The 20,044-nt window shown below is 43.6% G+C and overlaps 1 protein-coding gene across 7 annotated transcripts in view; it reads left to right on the plus strand.

Annotated features, from left to right (window-relative positions):
• The first annotated feature begins 623 nt into the window (after nt 1-623).
• The window catches only part of MCPH1 (microcephalin 1), a 231,741-nt gene continuing 212,320 nt past the window's right edge, over nt 624-20,044 (plus strand). For 6 of the 7 annotated variants that reach the window (XM_048845288.1, XM_048845289.1, XM_048845290.1 and 3 more), the window contains exons 1-6: nt 624-749; nt 5,489-5,580; nt 12,781-12,899; nt 17,591-17,675; nt 18,200-18,314; nt 18,747-18,887. In XM_048845288.1, the coding sequence (XP_048701245.1) occupies nt 731-749; nt 5,489-5,580; nt 12,781-12,899; nt 17,591-17,675; nt 18,200-18,314; nt 18,747-18,887 (571 nt within the window). In that variant the 5' untranslated portion in view covers nt 624-730. Of the gene's footprint in view, nt 750-5,460; nt 5,581-12,780; nt 12,900-17,590; nt 17,676-18,199; nt 18,315-18,746; nt 18,888-20,044 lie in introns of those variants that run through there. The other variant, XM_048845286.1, reaches the window with a different exon arrangement.

Here is a 20,044-nt window from a genome sequence, read left to right on the forward strand (position 1 = left end):
GGAATATGTGTGCGTGTGTGTGTTAGTCCCCACAACACTGCACGCGGGGGGGGAATGTGTGTTCTCATAATATTGCACTCAGTAGGGAATGCATGTGTGTGGCCCGAGATAGGTGGGGTGCTGAGAAACGTGCCGGGGCGGCAGTGGTGATGCCAGCTCCGCGCACGGGGGCAGGCAGGGCTCCCAGGAGCAGAGATGGCCGCCAACCCTGCGTGGAGGGGGGCTTGGGCCAGCGGCTTGGGCCAGCTCTGCAGGGGGAAGGGGGCCGCTATCACCCTATCACAGCGCTGCATTCACTGGGGAATGCGTGCGCGCGTCCCCAAAACAGGACACTCCGTGGGGAACGTGTGTGTGTGTGTCCCCGTAACGCTGCGTGCTCCGCGCTGTGTGTGTGTTTCCCCACCACGCCGCACGCGGTGATGGTTCTGGGAGACGATCGTGCAAGGGCCGCTTTCAGTATTTTACATCATCGCCCTGGGGCGACACAGATACAAACGCAGCACTGACCACGCCCTCCCCCCAGGTCATCACGAGGCTCTGAATATCCCGCCGCCCTTTTCCGCCAGCCGCAAGAGCAGGTCTCTCTGGGGCCGGGGAGGGGCGGGGCGAGCGCAGTGCGCAGGCGCTGTCGGCTGGGCCGGGGCGGAAGCGGTTTGAACTGCGGCGGGAGCCGGCGGAGCTGATCCGGTCGTCGCGTAGCACAGAGCGCGGCCGGCCCTGAGCGGGCAACATGGAGCCTATCCTGGAAGGTACTGAGCCGCCCCTCGGGGCCCGTCCGCCAGCGTGTGGGGGGAGGTAGCAGCTGCTCCACGAGGGGGTGTAGCTGGAGGAGGGGGGTCGCTGGAGGGGGGGGGGGCAGCAGCTCCAGGAGGAGAAGGGGGGTCGCTGGAGGGGGGGAGTCAGCAGCTCCAGGAGGAGGGGGGGGTCGCTGGAGGGGGGGGAGTCAGCAGCTCCAGGAGGAGGGGGGGTCGCTGGAGGGGGGGGAGTTAGCAGCTCCAGGAGGAGGGGGGGTCGCTGGAGGGGGGGGGCAGCAGCTCCAGGAGGAGGAGGAGGGTTCGCTGGAGGGGGGGGAGTCAGCAGCTCCAGGAGGAGGGGGGGGTCGCTGGAGGGGGGGGAGTCAGCAGCTCCAGGAGGAGGGGGGGGTCGCTGGAGGGGGGGGAGTCAGCAGCTCCAGGAGGAGGGGGGGGGTCGCTGGAGGGGGGGGCAGCAGCTCCAGGAGGAGGAGGAGGGTTCGCTGGAGGGGGGGGGGAGTCAGCAGCTCGAGGAGGAGGAGGGTTCGCTGGAGGGGGGGGAATCAGCAGCTCGAGGAGGAGGAGGAGGGGGGGTCGCTGGAGGGGGGGAGTCAGCAGCTCGAGGAGGAGGAGGAGGGGGGGTCGCTGGAGGGGGGGAGTCAGCAGCTCGAGGAGGAGGAGGAGGGGGGGTCGCTGGAGGGGGGGAGTCAGCAGCTCCAGGAGGAGGGGGGGTCGCTGGAGGGGGGGGGTCAGCAGCTCCAGGAGGAGGGGGGGATCGCTGGAGGGGGGGGGTCAGCAGCTCCAGGAGGAGGGGGGGTCGCTGGAGGGGGGGGGTCAGCAGCTCCAGGAGGAGGGGGGGTCGCTGGAGGGGGGGGGTCAGCAGCTCGAGGAGGAGGAGGAGGGGGGGGTCGCTGGAGGGGGGGTCAGCAGCTCCAGGAGGAGGAGGAGGAGGGGGGGTCGCTGGAGGGGGGGGTCAGCAGCTCCAGGAGGAGGAGGAGGAGGGGGGGTCGCTGGAGGGGGGGGGTCAGCAGCTCCATGAGGAGGAGGAGGGGGGGGAGTCAGCAGCTCCAGGAGGAGGGGGGTCGCTGGAGGGGGGGGGAGTCAGCAGCTCCAGGAGGAGGAGGAGGGGGGGGTCGCTGGAGGGGGGGGGAGTCAGCAGCTCCAGGAGGAGGAGGGGGGGGTCGCTGGAGGGGGGGGAGTCAGCAGCTCCAGGAGGAGGAGGAGGGGGGGGTCAGCAGCTCCAGGAGGAGTGGGGGGGAGAGGTTATTGGTTCCCTTTATATTTCCCATTTTCTGTCCGTATTTTCAGGGCTTGTTGTTTAGCTTTTTGGTCTCTCTCATCAACAGAAGTTGGTCCATTAAAATATTACCTCACCCACCTTGTCTTAGCTAGGACTTTACTTGGATTTAGGTAACTTAAGAACACACCTTTTCTCCTAGTGAAGATGCATCCTCTGTGGCACTCATTTGAATTGTTTCTTTCGTCCTACCAGTTTCCCTGTCATTTTCAGTTTCTTCTTGTCCTGGCCAACAAGACAGTTGGGCCTTGTTAACATCTGAAAATCTTGTAACCATTCTCTATCAGCAGTGTAGCTGTGATTGCCTGAAGCAGTAGTGTAGATGGGATGGGGGTGTTTTTACCATCAGATTATGAAAACCTGCTAGGGTTGCCAATTTTCTAATCACACAAAACCGAATACCCTAGCCCCGCCCCTTCCCTGAGGCCACACACCCTGTTCACTCCATTCTGTCTCTATCGCCCTCACTCACTTTCACTGGGCTGGGGAAGGGCGTTGTGCCTCGGAAGCGACCAGTTAATCCGGCTCCTAGCTGGAGGCACAGTAGGTGGCTCTGCAAGTGGCTCTCACCGACAGGCACTGCCCCCGCAGCTCCCATTGGCCGTGGTTCCTGGCCAATGGGAGTGCGGAGCCAGGGCTTGGGGCAAGGTCAGTGTGTGGAGACCTTTGGGGCCCCCCGCCTAGGAGCTAGACCTGCTGGCCGCTTCTGGGGTGCAACGCAGAGCAAGGACGGGTAGAGACTAGCCACAGCACCGCTGACTAGACTTTTAACAGCCCGCTCGACGGTGCTGACTGGAGCCGCCAGGGTCCCTTTCGACCGGGTGTTCGGTCGTAAACTGGACACCTGGTCACCCTAAAAGCTGCTGTACCGTTTTCGTGATTTGGAGAAAATCCCTGAGTTGTGCTACATTAACACACCATTGCAGGTACTGGTGCAACTGTACTGTTGTTGGAAAATTGATACATTTTGACACAGTAAGTTCAGGGTGGGAGTTGTTACTCCTGCAACTGCTCTCTGAGCTGTGTTTGTGGTGACTGGAAGGCACTTCTGGCCTGGTGTAGGTAGGGGAAGGGAAACTGCTACAGTGCTGTGAGCACCACATCCCATGTAAGAGTCCCTTAGGCCTTATTTACATGAGCAAAAATAAAAACTCAATTTCAGGAGCTGCCTGCAATGGTGAAGCTACACTGTTAGTAGCGGTAAAACAATAAGCACTAGTATAAAAACACTAGAACATTGTCTAACAATGAACATTGTCTACTGAGTAAGTCTTCATTAAATAGTAATAAAAATTCTAAAACCCTGTCTATACTAGCAGCGGCACCACTTCTAAATACATGTGCTAAATTTGCTTGTATAGACATGCTCAGAGATAGTGCCATGACAGTAGAAGCTGAAGTACGCCTGGAAGCATAAGGAATAAAAGTATATGGGATTTGTTGTCACCTCCCTAAAATAGAACGTTCACTTGCCAGTTGGGGGCCAATTAGCCTGAGTTTCCAACCCTGACAGCATCTGGCCCATAATGGATGCCACATGTGACAAACATGTCCTTGCTGGATGCCACTGTTGTGGCAGATGATGCAACCACTTCCTTTTCTTCAGTATTAGCAAGTGGCTGGTTATATTTCAGAATAATTCTTGAGTTTAGTTTGGAACAATTTAGATAAAACATGTTGCTTATCATTATGCTCAACTTGTGGAGCAAGCCTGAGAAAAGGAGGCCAAGGAGAAACTCTGGATGTTATACCAATAAAATAAAAACCAGCAGGATCTTATTAAAGGGGAAAAGGCAAAATGCCACATTTATTGTGAATACAGAAAGAATCATAGTAAGCAGTTAGTTATAGCTATAACATTCCATTCAATCTCATATTTATTCACACACACACACACAGGTTCTGCAAGGTTGTTATCATAGTTACCAGCCTTAGAGTTGCTCATGCCAAGCCACTGGCCAGGTGGCCTGGACATGAGGAGGGAGTAGGGCCTTGTCAGATGCTCATCTGATGCTCCTGGAAGTTGGTTTGCAGAATCAGACACCCAAGTTCTCACTTTCTAGAGTCCATTTTTATAGGAATTTCTTCCTGTGCTAATCTATGGGAATTGCTTCATCATGCTGTTGCTGAATCAATCAGCAGATGGAACATTCCTGACGGCTCCGTGCTGCCAGATGTTATCTTGTTCTTTGGTTCTCCCATTCTTGAGGCTGTTGGGTGGATTCCAGTCTGCCCTCCGGGGGTCCTCTGATTATTTCCACTTGACGCCTTCTTCAGCCGATGGACACTGGATTCTTAGGCTGGCACCTCCCTGATCATTCAGTTATTATCCACACCAAGCATCCATCCGCATAGATCCTCTATCTCTATTTTAATCACAATTGATAACAAAGCGAGATGAATACAACAAAAGGGTAGGTAGTCTCTGGGTGCTGTTTCTGTTGTTACAGAGTATTGCTTTGAGTCTCTCTCTGTGTGAGTAGTTGTTGTTACAAAGAATTGCTTTGAGAACAGACTGTCTTAGAATGTACTAACATAATTAGCAGCTTGCAAGTTTCACACACAGATGGAGAGAAACAGTACCAAAAACCAAGAGACCTCTTAATTAGTAATACCCTGGAATTTAAACTATGGGGAATTAAACTCATTTGTGATTTTAATACAGAACTACTTTAATATGATCCAACATTGACACCTCAATTTTTTGGAGGCTAAGGATGATCCCTTGGTAAGGGTGCTAGTCTGGGACCTGGATTCAATTCGCTACTGCTCTGCAGACTACACGTGTAACATTGGGCAAGTCTCTCAAGTTCTCTGTGCCTCAGCTTCCCATCAATAAAATGGATGTAATAGTATTTTCCTACCTCATAGGGATGCTGTGAGGATAAATACATTTAAAAAAAAAAAGACACTGAGGTGCTCAGATGCCATGTTATTGGGGGACCGTATAAATACCCAAGAACATAAGTTTAAAAAAGAGAGAGGTTGTCAGGCAATAAATGCTGGATACCGTCCTGTTTTAAGCCGCATATTTAATATCCATTTGAACTTTGTGATTGTCTTTTTGGCAAGTCAGATAAAAGTATCTGGGTCATTTGGAAGGCCAGATTTAGCTGTACTTTCATGCTCTTACCAGGCTGAACTGGCCAACCATGGCAGTATATTCACCAACTTGTCAGTTTCAGTTTTACTAAAATTCTAGCAGCCCTCCTAAACAAGTCTTTTTAAAAAAACAAAACAAAAAAAAACCCCTTCTGTTGCTGATGCATGGTGTTAAGTTTATTAAACACATGTAGTTGCTGGTGATAAGCTTACACACACTGACACTTCTTGCAGAGTAAGTTACTACTCAGTACAAATAAGGGTGGCAGAATCTGGTCTTAAAAGAGACTTGAGCAAGTTTTTTTTCAATATACAAACAGACAAAAGCACATGCTAATACACAGCTTTTGTTCCCCAGGTGTTTCAGCATATGTAGAAGTATGGTCATCCAACAGAACAGAGAATTATTCAAAAACATTTGCACAACAACTTCTGGATATGGGAGCAAAAGTAAGGAAATTATTTTCTTTCTTGCAAAGTTCCCTCTCAGACTGTTGCTTTCATATTCTACTTGTCTGTCTCCTTGTATGTATGGGTTAATCTAGGAGGGATGTTGTAAGAGTTGATACTGCTACCATCACTCAAATTCAGAATTTGAATGGCAGATGGGAAATGTGTTAAACCCTATTATATAGTAGTATACCAAAAAACACTTTGTTGTGAAGCAGTTAGACTTGCTAAACACCACATACTTGACACAAACCCACAAAAGCAAGGAAAAGAAAAGCTAAGCTGCTTACCAGGACATATCCAGTACTCTCACCCACCTTATCATTGCTACAATTATCATAAATCCCAAACCATGCGCCACAATCGTACCTTTCACCTTGTTAACCCACTATCCTGCCAACATCCCTACTAGTGTGGCTCTGCTCTGAAGAGTGACTGTAAAAATAGTATTGGGGGATTCTGTGTATGTGTTTCAGTGGTGAATATCTCTAATGTGCTTGGTTTTCAAGTGTAAAAATGTTTAACTCCATTTTTTAGCTATGCTGAGCTTGAGCCGGAGGCTAGACATCCATGTGGATGTGTCAGAGGGACAGGCTGAGATTTTAGTTTGAATGGAAAGAGACAGGCCTGGATTAGAAAGGGAAATCTACTGTTTACTCACGTTAGCCTAGCAAAGCCCAGATGCGTGGGCTCCGCATCAAAGAGAGTGCGCTCAGTACTATCTTTCATGTGAATCAGAAAAATTGTTTACTAAATTACAATTAGACACCTGTGCAAGTCTATTAAAGGGGTTGGCATATGTGTCATTGACAGCATGGGCTATGGAATCTCTGTTAACTGGTGATGATGTGAAAGAAGGAAATATCCCAGCTTGACTCTAAGCTGATGGAACCTTACCTACGACTTCTCTGTTTCAGTCGGCCTACAAAAGGGAGTTCAGGAGAGCTGGCAGTTTCTCAGAGACAACATTAAAGGCACAATAGCAATCTGTCATGATGTGTATTGAGCTGTGACACTGAGGGCAAGTCTACACTGCAAAATTAAGTCGACTTAAGTTATGTTGACGTACAGCCATCGCAGTAATTAAATTGCTTTTTCATGTCCCCACTACTTCTGTTGGTGGTGCTCATCCTCACTAGGAGCACTTCCACCGATTTAACTGACCGTGTGGGGCACTGTGGAGCATTGGGGCTGACAGTCGGAACAGTCAATGCAGTGTCTACACTAACTCTGCGTTGACCTGACTATGTTGACCTTACTCAGTAGTGTAGACCATGCCTAATCTTCCCAGACCTGGAGAAGAGCTTTGCGAAACCTTGTCTCTCTCACCAACAAAAGTTGGTCCAATAAAAGATATTACCTCATTTTGTTGAGTCAGACAGTTTTCCAATTTGTCAGGGTTGGTTTGAATTCTAATTTTGTCCTCCAAAGCGCTGGCAGCCCCTCCCAGCTTGATGTTATCTGCATGGTGTTGTTCAGGTCATTAAAGAAAATAGTACAGGACCTAGGATAGACCACTGTTGTATTAATTTATATGGAATAAATGGGCCCAAAGAAGTTAACATCACCCTGAAACTGTCCAATGTTGAACAGTTTTTAAAAAAGTTCAGGGTTTAGTATACAGAGACTTCAGCCTGTTTAGCACCACGAGAAACACACTTTTTTTAACTTTAGTTAAAAAAAACAAACAGAAAAAGAAGGAAAAACAGTTCAAGAATTTGAAATATAAAGTGTTAAGGCTTTCATTTTACCCATATCCAGTGTTCCCTTTCGTTTAGCTATAGAGAATTTTTAAAAGGCTGTCAAACAAGTTTTTCCCTTATAGGTGCCATTAAAGATTATAACTGTCCTTTTTGTGCAAAGGAGCAAAAGTTGGTTGAGGTGGCCTGAAACTGTTGTTGCTGTTGCAGCTTGATTCCGTTTTTTAGAAGACAAAACGACAAACGAAGGCAGAGGAAAGAACAGCAAAAATAGCAAATGCAGCTTGTACCTCCGATATTGGCTTTCACTTGCAATCTTGCCGCTGGAAAAACACAGACACCACAGTGGTCTTATTAACTCAGAGGCCTGGCAAACTTTTACCAGAATTAAGCTCTTTAGGGCACTGCATTTAGGCACAACAGCAAACTATCAAGATGTGAAGGAAACTTAGGAAGAACAACAAGGCCAATATGGTTTCATCAGGAACTCTTTGAAGATCTGAAAATCAAAAAGGAATCCTACATAAAGTGAAAATATGGACAAATTGCTAAGGACAATGGCTGATGGTCTGTAATTGTCCGTGTCCTGTTTGTACCTCTCTTTAACCATAGGTTTTAGGTTTGTCCTTCTCCAATCCTCTGGGATGTCACCCATCGTACATGGGTTTTTGAAGATAATAGCTAGTCGTTCTCAGATTGCTTCACCTAGTTCCTTAAATGTCCTCGAGTGAATACCATCATGCTGATTTGAATACATCTGGTGATATGTTTATAATATAGAGACTATACCAGTATAGCTACATCGCCATAGCTATTCTGGAATTACTGTATATGTAGATGCAGTCTACACCAAAGGAAGAATTATTTTCCATTAGTAGAGGGACACTACCTTCCCGAATGATGGTAGTTACATCGACAGAAGCATTCTTCTGTTCACATGACTGCATTTACGCTGGGAGTTAGGCTGGCATAGCTATATCAGTCAGGGGTGTAGATTTTTCACACTCATGGTCAATATAGTTACGTTGGTCTGCACTTAAGTCAGGTCAGGCCTAACTTGTCTAAATATTCTTTATCCTGTTCTTTCTTTATTCTGACTTGTGTTCCTTCCCCCTTGCTAATATTAATTGTGTTTTAAATATCTGGTCACAATTCACTGATTTAGTGAAGACTGAAGCAAAATAGGATTAAACACATCAGTCTTCTTGATGTCATACATTATTAGCTCTCCTTCCGTACTAAGTAGTGAGTACTAAGAGTACTAACTACACTCACCTTTGTCTTTTTCTTGCTCCCGATGTATGTATGAAACCTCTTCTTATTTCCTTTTGTATCCCCTTCTAGGAGTAACTCATTTTGTGTCTTAAGCTTTCTGATTTTGTCCTGACATGCTTGTGCTATCCTTTTTTCATTTGTCCTTAGCAATTTGTCCATATTTTCACTTTATGTAGGATTCCTTTTTGATTTTCAGATCTTTAAAGAGTTCCTGATGGAAACCATATTGGCCTTGTTGTTCTTCCTAACTTTCCTTCACATCTTGATAGTTTGCTGTTGTGCCTTTAATGTTGTCTCTCTGAGAAACTGCCAGCTGTCCTGAGATTTTCCTTCCCACCAAACCTTACCTACGACTTCTATGAGTTTTAGTCTGCCTTTTTGAAGCCACCCCTGAGACCAATCAGTCAGAGCACATTGTGCCACACTTTTTGCATCCCTCATAGAATCATAGAATATCAGGGTTGGAAGGGACCTCAGGAGGTTATCTAGTCCAACCACCTGCTTAAAGCAGGACCAGTCCCCAACTAAATCATCCCAGCTAGGGCTTTGTCAAGCCTGACCTTAAAAACTTCAAAGGATGGAGATTCCACCACCTCCCTACGTAACGCATTCCAGTGTTTCACCACCCTCCTAGTGAAAAAGTTTTTCCTAATATCCAACTTAAATGTCCCCCACTGCAACTTGAGACCTTTACTCCTTGTTCTGTCATCTGCTACCACTGAGAACAGTCTAGATCCATCCTCTTTGGAACCCCCTTTCAGGTAGTTAAAAGCAGCTATCAAATCCCCCCTCATTCTTCTATTCTGCAGACTAAATAATCCCAGTTCCCTCAGCCTCTCCTCATAAGTCATGTGTTCCAGACCCCTAATCATTTTTGTTGCCCTCCGCTGGACTCTTTCCAATTTTTCCACATCCTCCTTGTAGTGTGGGGCCCAAAACTGGACACAATACTCCAGATGAGGCCTCACCAGTGTCGAATATAGGGGAACGATCACGTCCCTCGATCTGCTGGCAATGCCCCTACTTATACATCCCAAAATGCCATTGGCCTTCTTGGCAACAAGGGCACACTGCTGACTCATATCCAGCTTCTCGTCCACTGTCACCCCTAGGTCCTTTTCCGCAGAACTGCTGCCTAGCCATTTGGTCCCTAGTCTGTAGCAGTGCAGTGGATTCTTCTGTCCTAAGTGCAGGACTCTGCACTTGTCCTTGTTGAACCTCATCAGATTTCTTTTGGCCCAATCCTCCAATTTGTCTAGGTCCCTCTGTATGCTATCCCTACCATCCAGCGTATCTACCTCTCCTCCCAGTTTAGCGTCATCTGCAAATTTGCTGAGGGTGCAATCCACATCATCCTCCAGATCATTAATGAAGATCTTTAATAAAACCAGCCCGAGGACCGACCCTTGGGGCACTCCACTTGATACCGGCTGCCAACTAGACATGGAGCCATTCATCACTACCCGTTGAGCCTGACAATCTAGCCAGGTTTCTATCCACCTTATCGTCCGTTCATCCAGCCCGTACTTCTTTAACTTGCTGGCAAGAATACTGTGGGAGACCGTGTCAAAAGCTTTGCTAAAGTCAAGGAACAACACGTCCACTGCTTTCCCCTCATCCACAGAGCCAGTTATCTCGTCATAGAAGGCAGTTAGATTAGTCAGGCATGACTTGCCCTTGGTGAATACATGCTGACTGTTCCTGATCACTTTCCTCTCGTCTAAGTGCTTCAGAATTGATTCCTTGAGGACCTGCTCCATGATTTTTCCAGGGAGTGAGGTGAGGCTGACTGGCCTGTAGTTCCCCGGATCCTCCTCCTTCCCTTTTTTAAAGATGGGCACTATGTATGCCTTTTTCCAGTCGTCCTGGACTTCCCCCTATCTCCATGAGTTTTCAAAGATAACGGCCAATGGGTCTGCAATCACATCCGCCAACTCCTTTAGCACACTCGGATGCAACGCATCCGGCCCCATGGACTTGTGCTTGTCCACCTTCTCTGTTGCATCAAAGATAAACTACTTGTCTTAACTTTCAAGGCCCTTCTTGACCTATGCCCACCTTACTTATCTTTCTTTTACTATGAAGATATTGGCACCACCTCTGTTTGACTCATGATGCCAGCCTCTCTTGCCCACTTGTTAAATTTTCAAACAAGCACCTTCATGCTTTCTACTATGCTGTCTCTCATGGTTGGGAGGAGCTCCCAAAGTTACCTCCTTCAAATTCTTCTTTGCTATGATGCCTGTGAAAAAGTTGACAATGATTAGAGACCATTGGAGTGCTCAGACCACTTCCTATCATGCAGATCAATGTTGTCTCATTGTGGGGAGTACAAAGAAACCATCTGTATGTCTGTATCCATTAGTTGTCTCTAGTCTTATACTTAGATTGTAAGCTTTCGGGAGCAGGGACCATCTTTGTTTTGTTTGTACCATGCCTAGCACCATGGGGATGTCGTCCATGACTAGTGCTCCTAGGTCTGTGGTAATATAATAATTTGTCACAAAAGCAATATGACTCGCAATGAACTCGGAGTAGATCTGTTGAATAAAGTGGTGTTGTTTCATGTGGACCAGGCTATAATTACACTGAGGTCTTGAAAATTCTGAGCTGCTGATTTTCAAGGTTCTCTGACAGTGGACGACAGCACAAGTAGCAAAATGCAGTTTGAAATTCTTCTGAATCCTTCTTTTTGGTCCATCTATTAATGAAACTTTTGATATCGCTCACTCTGACAGCCAGGAGTAAATTTGCACATCAAATTTCTTAGTCATTTGTGGAGGTAACTTATATATAAAAAAATTTTTTAAACACCTGTATTCTTCATCATTTGGAAAACACATTCTTAACTTTTAGCAAAGTCTTTAATTGTGTTTTAGGATGATTGTCCCTGGTGCACGGTGAAGTTGGTTGACAGATGCTCAATCTCTACACATCCCAAGAAGCTCTTTCAGTTTCAAGTCCAACACTATAATTTGTGCATAGGTCAGTTCAGCTTTCCCAATATGAGTTGTCTTTTGACAGACTGGTATCCGTTTGAACCCCACCAAAAGATTTCAAGATGCTAGTAATCTTCCAGCATCCTTTATTAGCGTGATTAATTGTGGTGCCACACATATGGATGGAACCTTAAACAGAGTACCTGCCTCAGAGAATTAAGTTGACAAGAACTATAAAAGATCAAAGAGGATGAGGTGAGGAGATGATCATGGAATCTCTTGAGTAATGCATGTGCTTCGAGGGCTACATGAATATTTTTGGTTTGGTTAAGATAATATTTTACAAGCCTGTCAAAAGCAAATTTTAAATAACTTAGATGAAGGAAGGGTGGAACATTAGAATTCTGTTCAAATTGTTTCACCACTCACCATCTTTCTAAACACTGGGCTTGTATTCACTACAAAATTTTACCATGTTTATATGTTTATGAAGGTTTAGTTAGGTGAAACTATGATCATGATTTAGTGGTCAGTGTAATACAGTTCCTGAGGGCTTAATTGTGATTAGTCAATATGATGATGAAAGTGACTTGTGCTGTTACACACTGACCGCATAGTTGTTCTCAGTATCTTGTCAACTAACTTGATTCTTCCCAGCTGTGATTAGTTTTGTAGTGTAGACCAGCCCGCTGTGAGGGCCATTTCAAAAGTACAAATAAAGTATATATGGATGAAAATCAGTTAGAGAGAGGTAACATTAGAACCCTTCAGCCTTGTGCATACTTTAATATTATATGATGATGCACTTATTATCATTTTGGATGATGCTGACTAGTTTCTGGGTCTACCTCTTGTGATACCTGATGCACGAAGTCATATTTAGGGCTTCTTAAATGAGGCAACCTTTCCAAGGCATTTGGAGGGTTGAAAATAAAGGTACAGCAGGCAGCTAAAAAGTGGTGGCCTAGAACAAACCTCTATTTGAAATCATGAGTCCATTTTATCCTACCTTACATGGTGGAATTCTTGCTTTGAGGTGATAAAAGCTCTTCTTTAGTAACGTACTGGTTTGACTAATGAATTAGCTTGTTTTTGGGTGTTTCTTGCTGAGAAAGGAAAGATCAAAACGATCTTTGACAATACACACTTTAAAATTTGTACAGTAACTTTTATGAAGTCCCTGAATTACTACTTGCAATAAAAGTGGACTATTTTATGTAATTTCATGAGGGTTTGCTGATCAGTGAACTGAAATTACTAATACTTCTCTTTGTATAATCCTGTAGGTTTCAAAAACTTTTAACAAGCAAGTGACTCATGTAGTCTTCAAAGAAGGACATTTGGCTACGTGGCGAAAGGCACAGAAGACTGGAGTAAAACTAGTTTCTGTACTCTGGGTAGAAAAGTGAGTAGTACTGGATATTAAAAATGTGACTTTTTCTAAGGGGAAGAGGAAATCTAAACAAGCACTATGTTTTTAAGAACTGCAAGAAAGTACAATGTATGTTTTTTTATATATTTAAAATAACCTTCACAACTATGGCTAACTGGCCATTTTGAGAGGTCATACTGAAGTGATGTACATTTGGTATTTCTATTTTAAGGCATGTTGGTTCCCTAAAGAGGATGAGTGTGGTTCTATTTTGAAAAGTGAAATGACTGTAAACCTGATTTTACGATATATTCTCTAATAGTCATACAACCCTCTCTTCTCAGAGACCTGTGCCAAAACTACTTTGGACAGATGGGCAACGGAGGTAATACAGAATAAATGCACAGTAGAGTTTCTCCTTTTTCCTAGGAAACAGCTTCTAGTATGCTACCCCTCGCCCCCTCAAACAATCAGAGTAAATTGCCCAGCTTCTACAAATCAGCTCCATATAGAATGTGCCCACATAGGAGAGAGAATGAGGGCCGTATTTAATCTGGTTCCTATGAGATCTGGCAGGGATAGATTGGTTCTGTGTTTGGAAGTTTCTCAGCAGCCACTTGAAAAAGTTCAAATTTGATGTTGACCCAGACAGCCATATCATAGGGAGGTTTTCTGTCATCCACAAGCCTCTGAGTGTCATAGACAATTTTGTCCAGCACAGAAGAAAATTATTTTACCTATGAATGCCAGCACTTAAATACAGAGCTTTACCCTTCCAGTTAGTCACAGCATCTTGACATTTGTCACAATCCTTCTGGTGCATGTGATTACTTTCTAAACACACAATTCAAATATTTTCTCAAAAAAATGTGATCTGTGGATGCAGTGTCTTAGGGTTGTTTACATTATCCGCTGGATCTACGGGCAGCGATCAATCCAGCCAGGGGTCGATCGGCCGCCAAATGCTCTCCCGTCGACTCCGGTACTCCAGCAGGGCGTGCGGCACAGGAGAAGTCGACGGGAGAGTGTCAGCTGTCGACTTATCGCGGTAAGTAGATTTAAGTACATCAACTTCAGTTACGTTATTCACGTAGCTGAAGTTGCGTAACTTAAATCGATTTTCCCCTGCCCTCAGTGTAAACCAGGTGTTAGACCTAGTCAGAGGATCTTCTACATATGTTTCCACCTTTTGCTCTCTTCGAATAATCCAGAGAATGACGTGGGAGCAGAGCAACCATGGGGGTTCCAATGTTAAGAGCATAAGTTCTGTTTTATATAGGTTCTTAAACTACACTCATCACTGTGGTATCTGAGCATCTTCCAGTAGTCCATTAAGCAATGTGATAAACCTCTGTCACATATTTATCCTTTCACCTCCCTAGGGGGAGGAGAGTGTACAATGGAGTGTTTTGTTCTGGATTCTTTAAATAAATATTACTAAGGCTGCAGGTTCATCATGGGTTCCGTGACTTTCTGGGACCTCCGTGACTTTTGCAGTGGCCATTGCAGCTGGCCTGGGGGCTGCCTGAGCAGCTTGGGTGGCCCCCAGGCCAGCCGCACTGGCTACTGCTGGGGCAGTCTTGGGCCACCTCAGTCCCCCGTCTCCCTGCATCAGCAGCAGGAGGTTGGGTGTAAGAGGGGGCTCAGGGCTGGGCATTGGAGAGTGGGAGGAGGTGAGGGCTCTGGGCAGCGCTTACCTTGGTGGGTGGGGGTGCTCCCCAGAAGTGGCAACATTCCTAGGCGGAGGTGCGGGCAGGTGGCTCTGCACGCTGCCTCTGTCTGCAGGCACCGCCCCCGCAGCTCCCATTGGCCGTGGTTCAAGGCGAACCAATGAACGGTCAACTGTGAACCAATTTATTTGAGCATAAGCTTTCGTGAGCTACAGCTCACTTCATCGGATGCGATGAAGTGAGCTGTAGCTCACGAAAGCTTATGCTCAAATAAATTGGTTAGTCTGTAAGGTGCCACAAGTCCTTCTTTTCTTTTTGCGAATACAGACTAACACGGCTGTTACTCTGAAACCTGTTCATGACCTGTCCATGACTCTTACTAAAAATACCCGTGACTAAAACGTAGCCTCATGCTGCTATTAGTTTGTTAGACAAGGCAGATGAAATAAATGAGCCTGATACTTGCAGAAGGTGGTGAGGTTTGTCATAGTCCTTATTTCCTGTGGGGGGTTCATTCACAGACTTTAACCAGCCCCCAATGAAGCTCCGTCCCCTCAACCAGAGGGGAGCACTAAGTATTCCATACTTTTGGAACTCATGCATCTGAGTAAACCCCTTGTGGTTGCTCTGCTCAGACAGGGCTTTATATTATAAAGACCAGTCCATGGCCTAGAATAAAATACCATGTCATCTATAGCCAGGAAAATGGAATTAAGCTACCTGGTTGTTGAGAGGAAACAGCTAAAGAGCGAAGAGGCTATGGTGATTGATCACATTCCTGTCATTCAAAAGGAAAACAGCCAATTGTCTATTTAGTTAGGTGAATAAAGTTCAAACACTGATGCAGAATATATCTCCCAGGTCAATCAGAATTCCATAAATACTGGAAACCTAAGTGCTGAGTATGGGAAAAACTCAATTATTTCTCAACCCTGACAGCAAGAGTTTCCTGAGAATAGCATCCCTACAGGTGCCTCAGACAATGTATAGAGTACCTCCATGAGAACCTAATTTGGTATTAGAGGCTTTTTACAAAACCACAGCTTGAGCTCCAACCTCATGTGTCTCTAGTGCTCGTGTTGCATCAGTCTGAATTTTATTTGAAAAGCTTTTTGGGGCAAGGTAATCTCTATTTGTATCTGAGCGCAATATAATGCCACCACTTTACTTACAAGTCTATTAGAGAGAGAAATACTGTTAAAATAATGTTAAATTTGTAAGGCTAAGCACTGAAAAGTCAGAAAATGCCAAAAAGTAAAGAGAACTCAAAAGCAGAAGAGCAGAAATTATTCTTTGTGGAATATGTAGATCTGAAAGGTGTTTTTGTTTCATGTGTTAAGCAGAAAAACACTTATTTTTGCTTTAGAAATCCAGGTCTTGTCTATCTGTAAACATTATCTCACCAGTTTTTATGGAACATTTCATCAGAGATGCTATGCAATTCAACCTGATTGGCACTGATTTCTGCTTAGATTATTGAAAGTTGTGTGTGTGTTTAACACACACGTTCATCTTAGATCCCAAATTAAGTTTGGAGGAAAGGTGTTCAGATGCTACAGGGAACTGAAATTTCTAAATTCAATGTGTCTCTTTAAAAACTATACTGATGTAGCATTAAGGCTCCAGATTTCTACACAGAATGCTAGGAAATGCAAATCAATGTTCTCAGAAATGTGTAACTCGTTCACATTGCATATATTAAATATTAAAAGGTGCTTTTATTAACAGTTTAACTGATCTTATGCGAATTGGACAAATGTTTTCATTTTCTGACTTCTGTTTAAATTTTCTCTGCCTCAGTGCTGTTAATATAACTTTTTTTCACATTTAAGATAGTCTAGTTATGTTCCATTGGTGGTAGCATCTGGGATTTAATAATAGCCAGTTGTTTAAAGCTCATTGATTATCATGTTTTTTGAAATCACTTTTGCTTGATGTTTCAGAAAACCCCAGTAAATTCAGATTAATGTACTAAAATTAACTATTTGAAACTGCACGTTTTGCATAAAACAGATCTGTGGCCGTGAAGAAATTCGTTCGTATATTTTCTACTCCAAAACTTAGAATTACTCAAATCATGCTGTACTGTAGTTCTGAAAATGTGTACTTTATAAATGTAAGATCACTAGGTGTCACTAGAATCACATATTTGAATTACTCTATCAGAAATTCCTAGTGCAGTGTTAATGATTCATAATTTTTTTTCCATAGTCAATTCTATTATTTATTGAAAGATTGTAGAGTAATGAAACTCTTTTACTGTTTCTGGTCAAAATTGTTTTTTTAGCTCTTTGTTTTATGTAGTGTATTCTATATTAGTACCCAAAATGGTGTCCCAACTTCCCTCAAATTATTCAAAACTGCAGATGGATAGGACCCCAGCTAACAAAGATTGTAGTCCTAATATTCTCAGATCAAACTACCAGCAGGAAAAATGGAAGAAACATAGCTGACTGGCTTGAGGCAGCATGTTTGCCAAAGTCAGCTGGATGAGTAACAATGGACCTTGTCAGGGGCTTGTTCCTTCACAGAATTTCTTGTGTGGAGTGAGGAAACTGGGAGAAGACTGGGTGAGGAATGATTAAAAGTGAAAGTTAAGATGGGATAGGGCCTCTTTCTCATCTGCCTGATTGCAAACCCTTTCTTTTCAAACTATTGCTTACCCGTGAGATTTTGTGGACCCTGATTTGAGAGAATAGACTCTCGGCAAGGAAATTAAGTCCTTAATTTATAGGCACTTCAAAAGAAGTTCACTGCCTGATCAAAGGAGACCTTTAGTTCCCAGATGCAGGTCAAGGCCACTGGCATGATGGAGAGCTAAGTCATGCCAGATGGACTTTGTAAGGAGCTCTCTGCCTGCTGGGCAAACTAAGGAGTCAGAGAAACAGTTTTTGGGTTTTCCACTTCCCCTCAGGTATTCTTTCTTGGTCTGTTCTCTTTGTTAATTTAGATATTTGTTGTGGCTAATCGGTATGGCCTTTTTACCATTTTTAAATTAAATTCTATTTCTAAACAAAGTAAATGTATTAACTACTTATTTATTATATTGTACAGATGCAGAGAAGCTGGTGCCCGTGTTGATGAATCATTATTTCCTGCAATATATACTAATGAAGGGTTACCCCTTCTAATTAAAAAAGTGAGTGTGTAATTTTAAAATGCCACCCAAGTACAAGGCCACCCGACTCCCTGAGTCTGAGCTTGGACAGCTAGCATGAGCAGCTGCCTATGCTGTAACATACATGCACTGCTATTTCTAGCATGCTAACTCAAGCAGAGATAGGGTATCTGCCTGCCTGCGCTGGGACTCTTATCTCCCAGATGCAGTGTAGACATATGCTTAGGCACTTTAGAAAATGTTAATCCAAGTCTAAAATATTCCATATTTTCAAATGCTTATTAAAATGTCCACAGTGGTTTTGTCTAATTTCTTATTGGTCATTCTGATAACTCGGAAATCATTTTTTCCTTAATCCATACTGAAACTCTCATTGAAATTTCCCCCTAAATTTTATAGTCTATCCATGGCTGGCTAAATGGGATTTACTCGGAGTCATAAATGATGTAGAATGATCATATAATACATATAGTATTACATGATAAAATTGAGAAATGTTAAGTACAAGTTAATTATGAGAGATTTATGCTGTGTTAATCTTGTAGCACAAATGCATGCAGCCCAAAGACTTCATTGAAAAAACACCAGAAAATGATAAAAGACTACAAAAAAAATTGGACCTGATGGCTAAAGAACTAGATATACAAAAAACAGCAACCGGTGAGTTAATACATAGTTCTGGTTAGATTGTAAAAATTAAACTCTGCGCCAAAAAGAAATGCCAAAATATCTTTGTTTTAAGTTTCAAGAGAACACATAAGATATAGCTTATTTTTCTTTTATCACTTTATAATTGAAGTTAACATAGTTATTTATAATATGAATTCTCATTAAGAAAAGCTACTATATGTATTATGCATGCTTTGATATTAAAGAATAATTTACTTTTTAGTAATTTAAAAAGTAGTATTGGACTTTTTTTAAAGGAGTTGTTTGGAATTCAGCATTATTAAACTTATGGTACTGACAGCATTATAGAAATGCAGTTTTTAAGTAACTTTGAATTTAAAAATACAACTTAGTACTTTTAAAAATTTATGCTCTGTTCAAATAATGAAGCCTCATATTTGCAAATTACAATTACTTTTTTAGAAACCGATATACCTGTTTTATTATTTGAGGATGATGGTTCACTTGCATATAGCCCAACAAATAAGATTAAAGATCAATGCAGTGCAATGGAAAAGAGAATAAAGGACATGAAGGAAAAAAGGGAAAATCTTTCCCCTACCGGTAAGGAGTTAAGCCTTATTAATTAATTAAAAAGCATAAATGGTTGCATGTTTCTCGCTGAATTATGTTGATGCTACCCCTGGACACATTCCAGGACTGTGTAATTTTCTTTTGATTTGATAAATGATGTTGCTGTGAAACATCTGCTTATCCTGGCTTAAACTGAAAATGCATGATTAGAAATATATAAACCAAATAGAGGACTCTTGGTCCGACAACCAGTAGTCATGCGATTTTTATGTTGAAATCATTGAAGTCAAACAGGGTTAAGTCATTGCTTGGATAAGGGATTTCCAAGGAACCCATAGGTGCTAGTAATCCATTAGAATGAGGGCTCTGCCCTCTGAGTGTTGAACTATTGACATAGCATAGTGTTGGGAGATGCTGTCTTTCAGAGAATATGTAAAACCAAATTCTTGACTGCTTGTAGTCTTTAAAGAACCTTTGACACCTCTTGCAAAAGTGGGGGTGCTGGTGAAATAATATCTTAATTACCTTCTTCCTGCAGTTAAAATTGTTTACAATATTTCTTGTAATCTAAACTGTTGATTATTGCTTTGTGCTCCATTTCAACCCAGAATTAGTAGTTCAGTGGTAGATGAAGTCATCCTAGTTTCTAGAGTAGCTTAAGTTTTTTTTTTTTTTTTTTTTTTTCCCAAAAACTTTGGGTACTTCAAGATGATGATCATAAAGTAGAATTGAAGATGAGATGATATACCCCCTCCACAAATGAACCTCCATTGTTTTTACCCCTTACCCAGTGAAATCTGAAGTGAACAACTGGTGGAACCCACAAATATCAGGATCGTTGCTCTCTGGAATTCCTTGCACCCTCTTTTGCCAGAGATAAAAATTGCATGGGCAGCATAGGTAACTCTGGATGGCAGCATGGATCTAAGCATGGTGGAGAGTAGTGGTACAATGCTCACAGTCCTACGGCCAGGTCTGCACTAAAAGGTTACGTCGACTCAGTTACGTTGCTACACCTAACCCCCGGTGTAGACAGCGCTAGGTCAATGGAAGAATTATTTTATCGACTTAACAATCACCTCTCAGGGCTGGGGTGAGGGGTGGAGTCCTTACAGTGATGGGAGAATCCCTCCCATCGCTGTAGTGAGTGTCTACACTGAAGCGCTACAGTGGTATAGTGGAAGTGC

This window comes from Caretta caretta, chromosome 3, assembly GCF_965140235.1.
Source record: "Caretta caretta isolate rCarCar2 chromosome 3, rCarCar1.hap1, whole genome shotgun sequence".
NCBI classification, from domain to species: Eukaryota; Metazoa; Chordata; order Testudines; family Cheloniidae; genus Caretta; species Caretta caretta.